Source organism: Mytilus trossulus, chromosome 12 (genome assembly GCF_036588685.1).
Source record: "Mytilus trossulus isolate FHL-02 chromosome 12, PNRI_Mtr1.1.1.hap1, whole genome shotgun sequence".
In the NCBI taxonomy this organism is placed as follows: Eukaryota; Metazoa; Mollusca; class Bivalvia; order Mytilida; family Mytilidae; genus Mytilus; species Mytilus trossulus.
In genome coordinates this window covers 10,496,769-10,514,970 of record NC_086384.1, presented here as the reverse complement: position 1 = coordinate 10,514,970, position 18,202 = coordinate 10,496,769, and the positions used below count along the sequence as shown (strand labels likewise).

The window sequence follows — 18,202 nt, the reverse complement described above, 5'->3', positions numbered from 1 at the left end:
GCCACGTGAAATGAATACCATCAAAAGAACAGACAAAAATATAAAAATAACACATATTTTGTGTTTCTTTCTATCAAAGAAACAGAACATTTTGAAATAAGAAAATCAGAATCTGCTTTCCAGATGATAAGGAAAAAATTTGGATTCCAATATATTCATATATTTTAAACACACTTTGTACATGACTTTTAGACTGTGCAAATGTAAGATGTCAACATGGAGGCGTGTGCCGAAGTAGTTTTCAAGGTTTTCACTGTTACTGCACCACTGGTTATAATGGTACTTACTGTCAGAGTAGTAAGTATATCTTCCGTTATTTCTGTATAGGTATAAGAAGGTGTGGTATGGGTGCCAATGAGACAACTCTCCATCCAAGTCAAAATTTGTAAAAGTGAACCATTATAGGTCAAAAATATATATACATAGTCAACATTTTTTTATGTCAGTGTGCAGAATAACATTTTGGAAATTCATCAGCTTAAATGAGAGGTATATTTTACATGACGACAAAATACCGTTTTTTAATAATGTGTTAAGGAACACTAAATATAGACTGCTCATTGAACGCCATGTTGTATTAAATTCTCACCTAGTGACAAAAGAATAAAGTGAGAAAAAGGCAAATGAAAAGTCATTTAATGGAATAGTCATGCATAAGGTTCAAAATTGTCAAACAGCGAATGTAATTTTCAAACAGCAACAAAATTTTCAAACATCGACTCAATAAGTGAAAGCTCCACTGGTAACAGTATTCATTTACAAACAGTGATAAAATATTCATTAAAATGACATAACATAACATAAAGCCCTTGCAACATTTGTGTGAACAAAATTGGTTTCGAACAATGAAAATCTGTAAGATTTATTTTTAATATAGTTTCATTGATGATAATATAGTTAATATGTATTACAGTTTATATGCTCAAACATATATAAGATAAAATGATTTTTGTATATTGATAGCTACAGCAACCGAAACAACTGTATTGTCGACAAGTAAGTACCTTAGCCTCTTTTTGATTTGTTTTGCTTGAATATTTAGGTGAATTGATTCGTTCGTCAATCTGAGTGTTGCTGATAAATTAACAAACATAGATTGTAATATTTTAGTTTTGCTGTAAAAATTTCGAGCCGATAGCTTTCAAAGGTCTAACTGAGGTTTTGAATAATAAAACCAGTTGTATCCTTCATTTGGTTTCACAGCTATGGCATTATAAAAATACCAAATGTAACCTATGCAAAATACAATAATCTATATACTTCTAAAAGTTCTATTTTTCATCACACCATTTTGTGGAAGTTGTATTGCTTGAACGAATAAAAGCTTATTAGCAAACAGGAAAAGACACTTATTTAAAGGCCGTTATCATAAATCTGAGAAATCTATTTGAAATACATATAACATGGCTACATTTTTACTTTCTAGCCAGAAAAAAATATTATTTAGTCTATAATTAATAATAAGTATATCTATTCCTCGCTTCTATCATTTTAAAAAAGAGAGGCAAAAGATACCAGAGGGACAGTCAAACTAATGATAGATCGAAAACAAACTGCCAATGCCATGGCTAAAAAGAAGAAAAAAAAGGAAAATAATAGTACACAAGTATCACAAATATTTCCAACTTTGTATGGTTTTTGATGCGGATCAATGAAATCGGTCTCCATCTTAAGCAGTATAGATTTTAGAAAAAAATATCTTATCTTAAACATGTTTAAACAAATTATGATATGTTTTCATAAACTTTTTAGCTTTACTGCCGCCAACAACAGTTATTCCGACTATTCCAACGACAGGTAAATATAAACGCTGAATTGATAATTACCATTGATGAAATTTTTAACGATGGTATATATAAAAAATAAATGGATGTGGTATGATTGTAATATGACAGCTCTACACAAGAGACCAAATGACAAAGGAATGAAACAAAATATAGTATACAATAAATAATTAAAATATCTAGTCCTTACTTTTTATCTAGTTTTAGGAAAACTTATCTTATTTTATCTCAAATCAAAAGTTGTAACTTGTTTACATTTACTTCTAAGCTCTACCTTCCCCAACTACAGCTAGTCCAACGACAGGTAAATATTTACTCTTTTACTGAAATTGTTAGCTATCATTGATGATTAGTATCATCAATGACTTGATTGTGTATGAATTTTTATAACTTTACTAGTTTCATGTTCTTGGCATGATATAAAAAATGAATGTTTTAGAATTGTGAACGAGACTGCTCACTACAAGAGACATAATGACTCAGAAATTAAATGTACTAGTAATATAGTCTGTTATTAATGAAAAGAATGTATATTCCTCACTTTTTATCTTATTTCAGAAAATCTTATCTTATCTTAAAACAAACTTTTTATATGTTTACATTTCTTGTAGCTTTACCTCCGCCAACTACAGCTATTCCAACTATTCCAACGACAGGTAAATATTAACTCTTTTGCTGAGTTGTTAACTACCATTGATGATGAGTTTACTCAATGGCCTGCTAAAACTAAATTCTTAACGATGTGAAAATAAGAAGATGTGATATGAATGCCAATGAGACAGTTCTCCGAAAGAGATCAAATGACACAGAAATTAACAACAATAGGATACCGCACGGACTTCAGCAATGAGAACACCCACAATGCAAAGTCAGTTTAATAAGGCCCCATAAATGTCAAATAGTCCAAACGAGAAAATAACGGCCTGATTTACAATGATTTATATAAAAAAAACAAAGAAAAACAAATAGATATGACATACGGCAATGAACGACAACCATTCAATATCAGGCTAATGACCTGACACAGTCACATACAGAATGTGTTGATGTAGTTATAAGGCGTGCCAACCTTCCCCTAACCAGGCAATGGGTAAAAATACGTCATACGAACAAATTATAAGAATCTCAGTTGAAAAGATCTGTATATAGAAACAAAATTTAGTTTGATTTGAATTTACTGATAACAAAATCAATATTATTACAAATAAAGACAATATGGTACATTTTATAAATGTTACTGTAGTAAAGGTTATATCTATACCAAACATTAATCAAGCAAAGTATTAATATTGCGATATTATTTTTTACAAATCTATACCTTATTGAAGATAATTGAAGACACATGATTCCAACTATTAAAATTTCTACAATTAAGTCATCTTAACAGCTTAAATGCATTGTCTTTTAATCAAGCTCATGTGCATTCAGTTAATTATGTTTAATAGTGTTCAATTTGTATTGTCATCATGATTATCAATTCGAAAAGCAAGGAAATATTGTAATGTATTCTGTCTTCGGTCATTGTACAAGATTGTGTCGCTCATATGTGATGTACGAATCAAAACAGTTAAAAAGTATAAGAGCTTTCAGAACCAAAATTTCCCAAACGTTGTACCCAACCTAGCTATAGAGTATTATTTGACCGTCTTTAAAACCTTCAAATGATTTATCATTTTATACACAGTGATTTTTTTGTAATCAAATTCTTTTCCTTCACCTTTAATGTATATTTTGATCATTAATTTACACACTAGTCTGTATATTTCATAACTTTTTAACACATTGAAACATATATTTTTATTCATATTTCATCAAAATTCCTTACTTTTCATGAAATACAAATATGAATATTTCCCGTCTTTTAACAAGCATCCAACGCACATGTATGTGATAAATTTAGAGCCATAAAAAGTTTGATGACAAAGACAAGTGTGTCCGCCCCATTGTCTAGAGGTTGTCTGGACGGCACAAACTCAGCTGATGCCTTACTCATGAGTTACTGTAGTGCTCCTGAAATGTCCATGTGGAAACGAGGTGTCAATGTATGTCTTGTATTATTTAAGGATTTACTTAAGGAAATTTAGAAAAATTAAGAATATAAAATTGATAGTATAAGTCAGACGACTATTGGTTAGGATAACAAATAAGCTAAACATATTAACAAGGTTATCGAGCTCTTTTTCGAGATATTTAAGTTTTTCGAAATGGACTCTGATATGTACCTTATAATTGCATTGAAATTATTTGGGTCACACACCAAAAGAAAAGAAATTAACAATTTGCTTAAATTTTGGTAAACGAGCTATTGCAGTGTTATATGAAAAAACAAGTGGGTGTCGTAGAGCAAAATATTTTAAACTGTATCATACTAAAACACTATGGAGTCCGAACATTTGACAAAAATTCCTAAACCTCACCTAAGTACCACCTTAATCACGAGTTGACATAGTTCTCAACCTTTCGCATATAGTGTTTAGCTTGTCTCACTTTCAAATTTCAAACGTTGATTTCAAGTTTCTTTTGCTTTATATCGTTGAAGTGTAGCTGTTTCCTGTCTCAGTTTAAGCATAAAAATAGAAAGAGAATTGTACATGCTATTATTTCATTTTAAATCTCATAGCAAACAAAGAATTACTATTCAATATGAGGTTATAATGAAAAGTTTATCACATTCATGTGTAATAATTATTTTAAATTATTTGAAAAACAATTTGAATATGTATATTAAGGTAATTTCAAATTGTGCCAATCTACCAACATATATTGCCATTGGAAGAACTCGACATGGCCATTTTACAGACATTTCTGGAATTATGACTAACTGTCACAGCAATGGGGTTATTGAGGTAAATATGTCTACGGTTAATAATGAAAACAACACATATTAAATTGCATGCAGCCGAAGCGTTTTTTTATTAACGCTCCAAGCCGATAACGTAGTATCTTAAAGCAAACATGTATAAGGACCGAAAACGTTAAAGAGCTAACAATTGAGAAAAACACAAACGGTAAAGAGGTAAGGTAGCACTCCACAGTTAGAAAATAAAATTAAAAATGAGCCACAAAATGTTTTATCATCTCCTATTCCTGGATTTCTAATACATTAACCTTACTGTTTGTGTTGTACATGTGCATATGTATGTAATAAGTATCTTCCATAGAATTGATTTTTCAAAGTTAAAAGGGTGAAAAATAATTCCTTTTATGTGTATCCATGGCAACATTCTGAATTTATTTACAATAAAATATTGCAAAAAGGGGGGTAAACATGTCACATATCCCCCCAAAATTTGGATCAAACTAGAATTTCAATGCCTTTGAGTGATACCTTTTTAGAAACTGTTTGCATAGATCTTCCTAATGATCAAATAAAAAATGGGTGTCTTTCGCCTCATTTTTTCATAAAATCTAATCATAAAGTTCGTGCCACAAAAAGTTGGAAAAAAGCATTACAATAATTGCCGGACCAATGTATGGTATGGGCATGCAAATACGGACTGCCATACAGAAAACAGCCTATATTACATGCATTACATAATCTTGATGTTAATATAAACCCAATACGAAGGCTATTTTAGTACTCAGCTATCCAAAAATGAATTTTATTTCACACTAGCTCTCATATTTTAAAAATCCACAGGGGCCAAAATGCGAAACTACACTCCTAACTGTGGAGTGCTACCTAACAATTGAGAAAAACACAAACGGTAAAGAGCTAACAATTGAGAAAAACACAAACGGTAAAGAGCTAACAATTGAGAAAAACACAAACGGTAAAGAGCTAACAATTGAGAAAAACACATAAAAAATTAGTCAAATCCATCTGAGGCCAAATTTGCTTGAGGTAGTGGAAATGTTAATTTCTCTATAAATTTAAAATTTATAAACAGGCCATTTAAGATATTTTTTTCATTAATTGTGTCCATACCGAAGTACTGACTATCGAGCTCATGATATCGGAATCTCAGATACTAGTACTTAAAATCAACAAAATGTCTCAGAAATAGGACTTATCACCCGCTATTCGCTTATCACACGTCACACAACGGATGAAAGATGTGGGCTGACAACTTCGTGTGCATCTACGTCTTGATTTCATTAGGTCATTGATTATAGGAGACGATTTACTTAATTCATCACTTAAATTTTTGAAGTAGATAGATATCTTTAAATTGCAACCTGAGCTTTCAAATGAGAAGTTGTAATAAAGAATGCTATTTTTTGCAGGTATTTTTGTAAATATATTTAATGATTAAAGCAAGTTGTTATGATTTTAGACAGATAACAATGTGTGACTTCATAATTATGGTGAATACCACTTCAATTGCATTAATATTCTATATTGTGTCTGCTTTCAGATCGTCGAACAAGCATGTGGTACTACAACACATTTACAAAATATCACAAGTCCGAGTTCCAATTCTTACGAGGTTATAATGTGGTGATTGAACAATAACTATCCGAGATAAATTAGGAATACAATTATACTATTTGTTAAATAAACGTTTCAAAATGTATTTTTTTCGATCGACCATGAAAAGCAAATATTTCATAAAACTGTCTTTTATGATTAAACAAAAAAATTAAAAGCAATAAAGTAATGACATGTCATTTTGTATATCACTGAAATGTTAAAAAAAATGGCTTATATAGATTAGAGCATTGGTTTTTCCATTTGAATGGTTTAACATTATTATATTTTGGAGCCCTTTATAGCTTTCTGTTCGGTGTGAGCCTAGGTTCTGTGTTGAAGACCGCACCTTGACCTATAATGGTTTACTTTTGGTTTGGACCATCAATTTTGCTTTAAACTCCGATGAACATATGTTGACACACGATTTTTACTTCTGATGACATTTTTAAAACAACACTTGTTCTCTTAATTAAATCAATTGAGAAAAAAACAAATCCGGGTTACAAACTAAAACTGAGAAAAACACATCAGATATAAGAGGAGAACAACGGCACAACAGAAACACAATATTTGCTGCCTCAAAATATAGCATTACAAAAAAACTAAATAAACTTTTAGATATTTTGTGGAAAGAAGAATATTTTTGTTACATAACTGTAATCTAGATTTGACATATTTAAGCTTGAATTAATGCGTCTAATGACCAAATTAGTTTAAATAGTTTCATTAAGTAATTTAATTGACTACGGTTGACTTAAGTGTAAATAAAAGTAAAAAAAACCTTCATCAGATGCACTTAAATTCTTGGTCAAATTAAGCCCTTACCTTCCCTTCTCCTTTCTTAAAATAGAATACATACTAGGGATATGAACTTGTAATGGTGTAATTGTTTGTATCATCTAACCATGTTGGTTTGTTTTCAAAACCGAAACTGTGTATGATTAAAATACATGTTTAAATAAAAAATTATATAAATGAAATTGTTGAATAATTATGTGTCATACATATAGAAAATGAAATTAGAATTAAAACCAAAAACAATATTGACCACATTAGTTCAAATAGTTTACAATGACTAAAGTTGACTTAAGGAAGTTTGCTGATCAGTTTCAAAATAAATAACTTTTCTTAAAACTAGTATAAATTGATAGGGGATTAATTGACAAAGCAGAAAAGCAAAAAAAATATAGGGGTCAATGTGCTTGTTTTCGAGATATGAGCCATTGAAATTTTGGCGGGAAAATGAATTCTCTTGATTTTTCATAGCCTTATCATTGACCTGCTAAAGTTCTCAAAAACTATTAAAGAATAAATAAAATTTTATAAAACTTTTAGAAATGGCGTATAAATATCCATGTAAAAGATTTATGAAAAGAAAAATGGGGGTTCATGGGCAATTTTTTTTTAATGCATTCAAATGGATAAAACCAGAGGATTTTGAAAATCTGACATAAAAATCCAAATCATGACAAGCAAACATCCTGAAGTGTAAAAAAAAAGTAAAAAAATCCTTCATCAGATGCAATTAAATCCTTGGTTTAAGCCCTTACCAAAAACAATATTGACCACATTAGTTCAAATAGTTTACAATGACCAAAGTTGACTTAAGTGTAAAAAAAAAAGTAAAAAAATCCTTCATCATCCTTAAATGACATCATGCATAATACTGTCATTTGATAAAATTTACTGTTTGCAATAGCATAAATTGTTCCAAATAATAAGGAAAACCCTAGCCGTATTTGGCACAATCTTCTTGAACTTTGGATCCTCAGTGCTGTACAACTTTGTACTTGTTTGCCTTTCAAACTTTTATATTTGGGCGTCACTGGTAAGTCTTGTGTGGACGGCGCGTTTCTGGCGTATTGTATTTTAATCCTGATACCTTTTGTTAGCTATTATTCATGTGCTTCTTTGTCTAATATGTTCTCCTATTTATTTGTATTTTAATCCTGTTAAATTATGTTGTCAATTTAATGTTATATTTAACATTGCCATTAAAATGACAGGTTTGACATGCCACAAAACCAGGTTCAACCCACCATTTTTTCCTTTACAAATGTCCTGTAAAAGTCTGAAAAATGGTCATTGTTTTATTATAGTTCGTTACTGTGTGTTTTACATTTTAACGTTGTGTTTCCGTTGTGTCATTTGTTTTCTCTTGTGTTTGAGTGTGAATTCACATTACTATAAGACGTGTCACGGTACTTTTCTATCCCAAATTCGTGTATTTGGTTTTGATGTTATATTTGTTATTCTCATCGGATTTTGTCTAATGCTTATTTCGTTTCTGTGTGTGTTACATTTTTATGTTGTGTCGTTGTTCACCTCTAATATTTAATGCGTTTCCTTCAGTTTTAGTTTGTTATCCCGATTTTATTTTTTGTCCATAAGTTAACGAGTTTTGAACAGTGGTATACTACTGTTGCCTTTATTTATCAACCAGACTTACAAAACAAACATCATAACTAAATGCATGAGAATTGAATGTGAAGTAACAGAGATATGTCGTATAGCAATGACCTTGATAAAACAGTCATGTTCGTTAATGCTAGTAGGTCACATTCGGTACTTTGCAAACCAGACAGCGTAGATGGTAAACCACAAAGTAAGACAGAGTAAAAACCTTGTAAATTAGTTTAGACACAGACACATCGTATATATAGATCAAGCTGTACGCGATGGTGTTCATTTAATTCTTAATATATTTCCCTATACCTCTATTGAAGAAGTTTCTACATCAGGAACACACTCCTATATATGAAGTCCGTATATTGTGAACAGGCTTAATTGTTTTACCTTATTTGACATCGGAAAAGGACTTCTTTTAAAATTAGTTTTACTAGGCGTATTGCTGTGTGTTTGTTTTTGCTAGAGGTATAGAGGAAATGTTGTGATCTGACTAAACATAGTCAACCCCGCCGAATGCGTGTGCATGTACCAATTCTGAAGCCTCTGGGTGTTGCTAGTCTTGAATGGTTTTAAATTTTAGTTCATTCATTTGTTCTGGAGTTTAGTATGACGTCCCTTTTAATGAACTATTAATCGATGTGTCGAAGAGCTATTGGTGGCATACGGCTGTTTCCGCTCTTTTGTCAGGTTGTTGTCTCGTTTGCACATTCCCTATTCCAATTTAAAATTTACTGGTACGAATCAATGAACAAAGAATATTTAATTGCATTGGGTCCTCTTCAAGAAGTTTGAACATTTATTGATATTTCATTTCCTGCGCAGGAACAAAAGTAAAATTTTCTTACTTAAGTCGCCATTTCCTTGCTTGAGCAAATCATCTTACCAAAACGATTAAAATAAAACACAGACATTGTCCTTGAAAACTAGTTATTACTGTTTCCGGACTTTTGTGCAGAACGATGAATATGTTTCAATTTCACAACCTTATAGTATAGGTATAATTGACTTATGGTAAATAATCTAATTTGTCATTGTAACTTTTAATCTTGTTATCTTTGTCTTGTTGTAGTTAAGATCTGTTTAATGATGATTGATACTGTCTAATTACCGTCTCCATGTCAATTTTATAAGTACAGTTCATCGTAGGTGTAAACAGTATATATTTGAATAAAAGGCAATGTAATTAAATCAATCTAGCACAAAAAAAGTATCCTTAATAAATAGTTTGATGTCATTATTTAAACGTAACTTACAATGGAACAGGATGGATATTGTTTCAAGCTCTAAATGTCTGGAAAAGGCTTCAACGTTTCTTTCAATGTGTAAAAAGTAAAATAAACTCCAAGGAAAATTCAAAATGGAAATTCTCTGATCAAATCACTAGCTCTTACACATCAAACGAATGGAAAGCATCTATCATATTCCTGACTTGCATTGGTACAGACGTTTCTTTGCACAACCAATGCTTGACTAAACCTGGTTTTATAGCTGGATAAACCTCTTACTTGAATAACAGTTGCATACATTTCAATAATATTTACAATAATGTGTGAATAAGACGAATTTACATAACAGGTATAAATGTCAAAAATAGGGTTAAATCAGTCAACATTGTGTTATAATCTTAATCACTATAAAAACAAACAAATATGTCAATGTGTCAATGTGTCGCTTTTCAATTAATAAACAAAATGATATCAACTACACAAACCTTGTCCTCGCTGGGGTTACACTTTTCATATAAAACAGTTTGTTACATAAAATAACATCAAAATAAATGTTTCAAATCTGACTATACTTATGAGGATTAATGGACTTCCCTCGTTTTGAATAGTAAATAGAGATCAGTACTTTTAAAACTTTGTTAAAGGAACATTAAAAGTAGGAACAATGAAGAAATTGCTTTACTCAATTATATCTTTCAGGTAAAACGTTTTTAAGCCTCCTAGAATTAAATAAACCATAGGCTATAAAATTAAAACAATGCTTTAACTTACTTCCAGAAAGGTTTATGTAATATATCTGTTGATGCTGAAGTTTTATATATTAATATTAATGGTAACTGCACTTTTAAAAACCTTCGAGCGACGAAAATAAAATCAAAAACCAACAAGCTATCGAAAAATCTTAATACTAAAAAATTCGAATGACATTTGTTAATATAATATCACATGCAATACCTTTAACAAAGAATATTGGCATCGAAATTGAAAATATACTATCGTTATCAAATTTTGAAGTGTTAAAAAAAATTAGTATATATTAGACATAACCTTTTAATAATAACGTATTAAAATTAATACCGTTATCCAAAAATTGAATAAGTCTTCTTGTGACAATTTTTAAAGATTTTTGGTTTGTTTGTTTAACTTTCTAGCTACTTAATCAGAACTTGTTGAACTATACCTTATGGGTATGAACTCCAGTGTAATATAATCAAATTAACCACAGTAAGTGTTGTACTGAATTCTTAATATTAATCAATTGTGGTAAAATCATTTGGCTTTTTTACGTAGTATATTTCATAATCTTTAATCAAATATCGCAATTGCAGGTACCCAAAAAAACATACTACATGTAATTGTCAACTAATTTATCTAAATATTACAATAGTTGCATACCCGAGACAATCGAGATAATATTTTGTCTTACCAAAAATAAACTTTATAACATCATCAGTGTACAAGTTTTTCATATATTTCCAACATTTTAAGATTTTTTTAGTATATTGACGGAAGGACGATTTTTCTTTTTCTTTAAGTGTGCATAGGCAGTATATATTTGTTTAGGGGTCAGCTGAAGGACGCCTCCGGGTGCGGGAATTTCTCGCTACATTGAAGACCTGTTGGTGACCTTCTGCTGTTGTTTTTTTCTATGGTCGGGTTGTTGTCTCTTTGACACATTCCCCATTTCCATTCTCAATTTTATGGTAAAATTACATTTATGGTACCATTTATTTTGTCTGCATCACTTGTGCATTTCGACAATGAATGTCTTCTTGACCCCTATATGTTATACAATAAACAATGAGCATTCATTTTTATAACTATTTGACATCTTACTCTTATACAAAAAATAATTTTTAAAAATGTATGTATTTCAATTACTTAATTGTCTTGAATTTCCGTACACCGCAGAAAATATTAATGTAGATCCACAGAAACGCATGTAACAATCTCAAACCCATATCATATAATGAACCAGCTTAGTGCCGGCCCATAACAAATATTAGTTTTTTTCTTTAAATTTGACAATCTCTATTATCTCTGTTTCCTAGTGTAGCTCTGCTACTACAAAAACTAAGGAGAAAAAGGAGTATAATTTTGATGACTGATCAAATACTTCTTCATTTAAGATCGTAATCACCTTTTATTGATTTAGAAGTATCAGACGATATAAAACCCAATAGATGAGTGATCATATCATGTATATTTCGATAATTAAAACAAACATTTTAAAACAAAATCATATTTTTAGATGTCAAGATCAACATGTAGAAAACATCCTTTACTGATCATATAGTCAGACCGACGCATTGTAAGAATTATAACAGTTTGACTGATTATGATATGTATAAAGGTGACACTTTTTAAAAGATATGTTTTATATTTTAAATTTTGTGATTTATTCTGTAGAACATTAGCATAAATTCTCACTCATATCCATGTTCATTTCGTTACTTTCGACACATTGTAGTTGTCACGTTAGTGACTAGACAATGATTTCCATGGTTATATTTCTTCTGGGATGTTTACTTACTTTTCATTCAGTTCTGCCTCTATCCTCAGAATGTAAGTAATTATGTATATATCTGTTCTTTGTTGTGTTTATATCTGCCGGATACTTCGGTAACTTCAAGATTTTTAAATGTTTCAATTGATTCATTACACGGGAAAGTGTTCGCTTAAATAACGCATCTGATGTTCGACTTGTAGTAAATAGGGGTACAACGTTCCATCAGATCAGCAGCTTGAGAATTTTTTCCTAGATGAACATTTGAATATGTTTTTTTTTCATATAAAACTTGAATTGATAAAATTTAAAAAATCGGTTGTAACTAAGGATTATATCTTCTTCAATGTAAGCTCTGATTCAATTCCCGCTGTGACATTTCTCGTATCACATCAATTCTTGGGCATGCCATTTGATTGTTTATGGTATGTTGGCTTCGAGTATTCACTGAAGAGACATTATTTGTCAAAATGCTCATCTGCTGTAGAATATTAAAAGTCAATAAGATATTATATATATTGGTTTCTTAACAATATATGATTAGTTTTTAGTTTTTAACGTCGGCTAACTTCTGTTGCATAAGTTTATGGTAATTTGGTAAAGAACATGTATGATGAAATCGTCCCAAATACACGTGTCATGATCGTCCCAAATCCACATGTCATGATCGTCCCAAATACACGTGCCATGATCGTCCAAAATGCACGTGTCATTATCGTCTCAAATACACGTGTCATGATCGTCCCAAATACATGTGTCATGATATGCTCATTGGTGGTATCGTTGATGTATATTCATTATATAGTTCGTTGGATTATAAAAGTTTAAGCCGACCGTGCAAGGGCTGTATAGCCAGTCAAGGTCGTTAAAAACTTGTTGATTATAAAAGCAAATATGCATCATATCCAACTATAGCAGTCATCACGTGACTTTTGTGACGTCACACATCACCCGTATCAAGCCCAAGTAAACTGTATAGAAATGCATAGGGGCTTTCTGGAATCGATGAAATACATTACTTTGAGTTCATGATACTAAAAGTGTGGGTCTTTGTAGTAATTCCTCATATATTTAGAAATATAAAAATTCCTTTTGGAATAGTTTAAATTTTGATCTTCTCCCTTCCAAATGCTTTTGAAAATTTGTCTTGTTGCCTCGATAGTTCACACTTCTTTTCTTCGTATAAGCTTCCTCTGGTAGGAACACCCCTCTTTTGAGGGTAATATGGTTAAAAGTCTAACTATATACACACTCCAAGAATATATACACTTGCTTAAAATCTAAAATAGACTTTAAATAAAAAAAAATTAAGATTGAGTGATAATTGTCAACCAGCCATTACGCACTTATACTTATCAGTTTTAGCCTCGAGTTGTGCATCTTATAACACATATCTCTCGTGAGCATTTCTAGTTCCTCTATTTTGAGCTTACTTTCACTAAATATATATGAGAAGTTTGTACAGTCAATTATAAGGACTGTAATTTGATGTCTATTAAAGAATGTCTCTTTCCACTTCCTTTCTCCAATAAATTTCGTTACATGGTTTTTAATAGGGTTGAAAGTTTCTTTTCTTGTTTCACTTAATGCTGAGCAGGTAGTAAGCATATGAGTAAGGTCTTCTGGTTCTTGATTGCACATTTGACAAGTTGGAGCAATTTCATATCTGCTGAATTTGTGCCGATCAGCTTGTAGGGTGTACGTTCGTGTCATCATCCTTCTTTTGATTATACCTTTTCGAACATCAAGAATTGTAGGCTGCAATGTGGTGTAGGAGATATGCGGCTTTCCATTTTTAATTTGATGTATAGCTAAATATTTGAGTGATGTCTTTTGAATTGTATCAATTTGAAGAGTATTTTTCCAGTGGTTTGACATTTTGAGATTCACTAATGTTTTCCAACTATATTTAGTAGGCAGACTGCATTGAAGTTCCCATATATTTGGAAGATTATATAGTTGTAAGGTTTCCATCACACAAAAGAAGAAACTTTTTGGATTGTCAAAATTAATTGATGATTGTCTTTGAACAAGATCTTGAATAGTTTGGTTTTTGGCCGATAATAAAGAGTAGAGCATAGATAGTTGCCGCTTGTGAAGCTCACACTGTTAAATCACACAACTACGGTAAATATTGGATTTTCTGTCGTTTTTAACTTAAATTGCGATTTAAACAAAATAGATGGAATAATTGTGGGTCTTTGTGCTTATTATTATATTCATAAATATTTGAAATATCGTATATAGAATAGTTTAATTTTCTATTATGTCCCTTCCAAATTGATTTGAAAATAAGCTATTTTCAGAAAATCTGCTATTATTTTTCAAGATGGCGACCAGATTGACAGCGTGGGGCGACATGGTAAAAATATTATTTGTACGATTTTTACTATGAAAATTAAATAACTGTTGGATGCTCGCGTTTTCATACATTGTCTTACCTTACAGCAGCATGTAATCGAACATTGGTTCCTTTTTATCAAGCTTAAACATGCTGTTGTTATTTTTATAAAAATTTGAAAAATGGCGAATAAATAATTTTCAAACGTAGAGGATGTTCGACACTTATTTTGTTAATGCACATAATTCAATTTATTTTCTCTGTTTATATTGCAATTAAATATGACACGTTATTGTAACTATAAGAATAGGCATAGCAAGATTAAGGAGATACTAATTAAGTCATAACATCAACGTGATCAAAGAAAACAAACATGGCACCTAATCACGATGTAAGTTTTGACAATACCCATGCAGATGCATGTTTTGACAATACCTGGTGTTGTCCGATTATCAATGAAATTCTTTGCAATATTATTTTATATTCATAAAAGAAGACATCGAATGGATATAAACCGAGGTGAACTAAATATATTTTTCAATTTTCTTTAAATAATTCATCAGGTAACCAGTATAAAAATCCTAATTGAACCAGTCACATGCAGAGTTATCGAACGTGATTATGACTGTAATAGTTGCATATGATCATTTGAGAATCTGAACATGCAACAAGATATTTTCATTTTGCTTTTTTATATCAACATTTCACATGTTATAATGTCATTCAAATGTAATTTTGTTTGTGTCCTTTAATTGCAGTTGTCTACAAGTGCAAGTGCAAGGAGTCTTGTAGTGATACGGAAATAAACTCTACAATCACATGTGGACAATATGTTTGGTGTTGTAACAAAACACTAGAAGAGTCAATCGACGGTGGCAATGAAGGATCAAACAATGAAGGTAAAAGCAATGTAACAGTGATACAAAATGGAAACAAAGACGAACATTCCGATTTTTTAAATGATGATGATATTGATCTTGCTAATGATACAATCAGGAATGAACAGGGTAATTCAGACACTGAAAGTCAAAAGAATCAAAATTATAACAAAAGTGAAGATCATGACAAAACAATACATCGTCACAAAACGGTTGGGATTGTTCAAAGACCTGTCGCAAGCACAACTTCCATCTTAAGAAATGGTATCAAATATACGTTTCCTATTCAGAAATATCCTCAGGGGAAACCATTAATCGGTGATTCAGACAAGCTGCAGGATAGTGCCACACCATTCAAACTGTTTGTTGACAGATATAAACATCCTTCTTATGATTCAAAACAATGGTTTAGAAAAGACCACGTTTGGCATAATTCATATGGTTCAATTCAAATGCCAAATAGTTATCGACTATCCCAGAGTGGTGGGGATATATTCCATGGAGACCTGCATCATACGACTGATTCCGGAGAGTATCAGGATGCAGTGTGGAATTTAATGAAAGGTGAAATACGGAAATCTCGCGAGCCTTCATACAGACACCCATTCGAAACCGGATACGGTGTTACGTTAGATTCTAGAAACAAAAATCTAAACTTTTACTTTAATAATGAAAATGGAAAAGAATCAAAAGATATATCATTGATTGATATCTTAGATCATCAGATCAGAATGCCAACTCAACTACCGTTTTTGACTACTACGATCGACAAGAAAGACATTTTCAGCAACAAAGATCATCAAATTCCACTCATTATTCACAAAGAAAGTGTATGGACGGACTATTTCAGAGATCTAAAAGTGAAACGAAAACGGCGGGAGAAGGAAATTGAAGAACGTCACCGACAGTCATTGTTGCAGGAAATGTTTCCTCTCCAACAGACATCATCCGTCAGTATGGATAATATCATGGGTCCTTTTAACCAAATGATGTCAATGAATCCGTGGATAAAATCTAAAATAATTCCGAAATTTCAAAGAAAGTACAAACATTCTCCACGTGTTTTGGGTATAAAACCATGACACTTTGCATAATGAGATAAACACAAATTTTCGTGGAAGCGTCATGCGAGAAGTATAAATACTGTTCTTCCAGATAATTTCGTTTCAGCTTACAAATGGCTTCAGGTGCAAAGCAAAAATAAATATACGAGGTGGCCAAACTTACTAGATGGTAGAGTAACATTGATTTTGGTGTATATATGAAAGACCCAGGTCGACGTGCAGTCTCTGGTTGGTTTCGACGTCTAATGTGACATCATGTATTACCAAAGTAACCTCCTTTTGACCCGGAGTCTAAAGATGACAAACACAGCTGTGTATTATGACTTTTGAGATGTGTTCTTTACTTCAGTATGAAGAGATACCTTTCATGTAGATATCACAAAACAAACACAAGAACGGACAGCAATAAAAAATAACTTTTAATATCTGTGGCTGTACAATTCATTCTTGATCTAGGAGGTGTTGATTAATTTTGAATCCGTATACAGCTATTTTCAACCTTAAATTATATAATTTCATATTTGTAGCTTTTTATATATTTCAACATCCTTATTCATCATTAAGTTAATTACATTTTTATAAAATATTTCGTTTGATAATTCTTTTAACACCTGCATATATAGTCATCATATGTTCGTGACGCTCATAATAAAAGCATTCAATCAAACGAAATTCTACGTATTGATAGTTTAATCATTTATGGAATTTAAAAATTAGAAAATTATGACAGGTTCGTGCTCTTGCTTTTCAGTTATAATCAATTGAAAATATGGCGGGAAATTGTTTTCCCCAGATGTTTAGCATTGGCACTCTTTTCTTTTAAATTTCATAAAAAAATATATAAGGATTTTAAAAGATTGACCTAAATGGCTTCTTAAACAATATATTATAAAATTGTGAAAAGAAAACTAAGGGTAATATATATTTTATTGGCACTGCTTGGAAAGAATCAGAGAATTCGGAACAGACTATCTGCAAAAAAGGTCAAGAGCAAGAGTAGCGAACATCTTTGACTAAAATATAATTCAACAGGTTTGTTCTTACAATGTATGAAACTGAGGCGGGAGATAGCACAGTTTCAATCAAAATTTGACTTACGTCTCGAGCTGATATTGAAGTTTCTAGGTGATACCCGGGTAGATATGGAAAAGGACATGTATTAATCTGTTTATAGCATTTTTCTACACGAAAATGAAAGCTTCGAAACTTTCCAGGGTTGCGTTCAATATCGTAGCGGCTACGTAATGCTGTGTAGATTTTTGTATTCTGGACGATAAAATTGAGAATGGAAATGGAGAATGTGCCAAAGAGACAACAACCCGACCATAGAGCAGACAACAGAGTAGCTAGCCTATATGCTATCAATATCTTATGTAGCAGCTAGGCTAGATGCACGTTAAATAGTCAGAAATATACGTAGTCCTATATGTAATTGATACGATATTGAAGGCAACCCTGTGAATACTTACTTTTTTTCGTGAATACACAAAATAAGTGAGAGGGTGCGAAAAGTGGACCTGCAGGATGATGGCACATGTTGAAATGTCACTAATACGTTCTCGTAATTTATAGAATTGGCA

The 18,202-nt window shown here is 31.4% G+C and overlaps 2 protein-coding genes across 2 annotated transcripts; both read left to right on the top strand.

Annotated features, from left to right (window-relative positions):
- Positions 1-2,056: 2,056 nt before the first annotated feature.
- Positions 2,057-6,229, top strand: LOC134692197 (uncharacterized). Its single transcript, XM_063552646.1, has 5 exons — positions 2,057-2,088; positions 2,396-2,440; positions 3,654-3,826; positions 4,514-4,630; positions 6,143-6,229. The coding sequence occupies exons 3-5, from the start codon at positions 3,701-3,703 to the stop codon at positions 6,227-6,229; spliced, it is 330 nt and encodes a 109-aa protein (XP_063408716.1). The 5' UTR covers positions 2,057-2,088; positions 2,396-2,440; positions 3,654-3,700.
- A 6,015-nt stretch (positions 6,230-12,244) lies between these two features.
- Positions 12,245-17,171, top strand: LOC134693362 (uncharacterized). Its single transcript, XM_063554136.1, has 2 exons — positions 12,245-12,398; positions 15,439-17,171. Exons 1-2 carry the CDS (start codon positions 12,326-12,328, stop codon positions 16,638-16,640), a joined length of 1,275 nt encoding a protein of 424 aa, XP_063410206.1. The 5' UTR covers positions 12,245-12,325; the 3' UTR covers positions 16,641-17,171.
- The last annotated feature ends 1,031 nt before the right edge of the window (positions 17,172-18,202 follow it).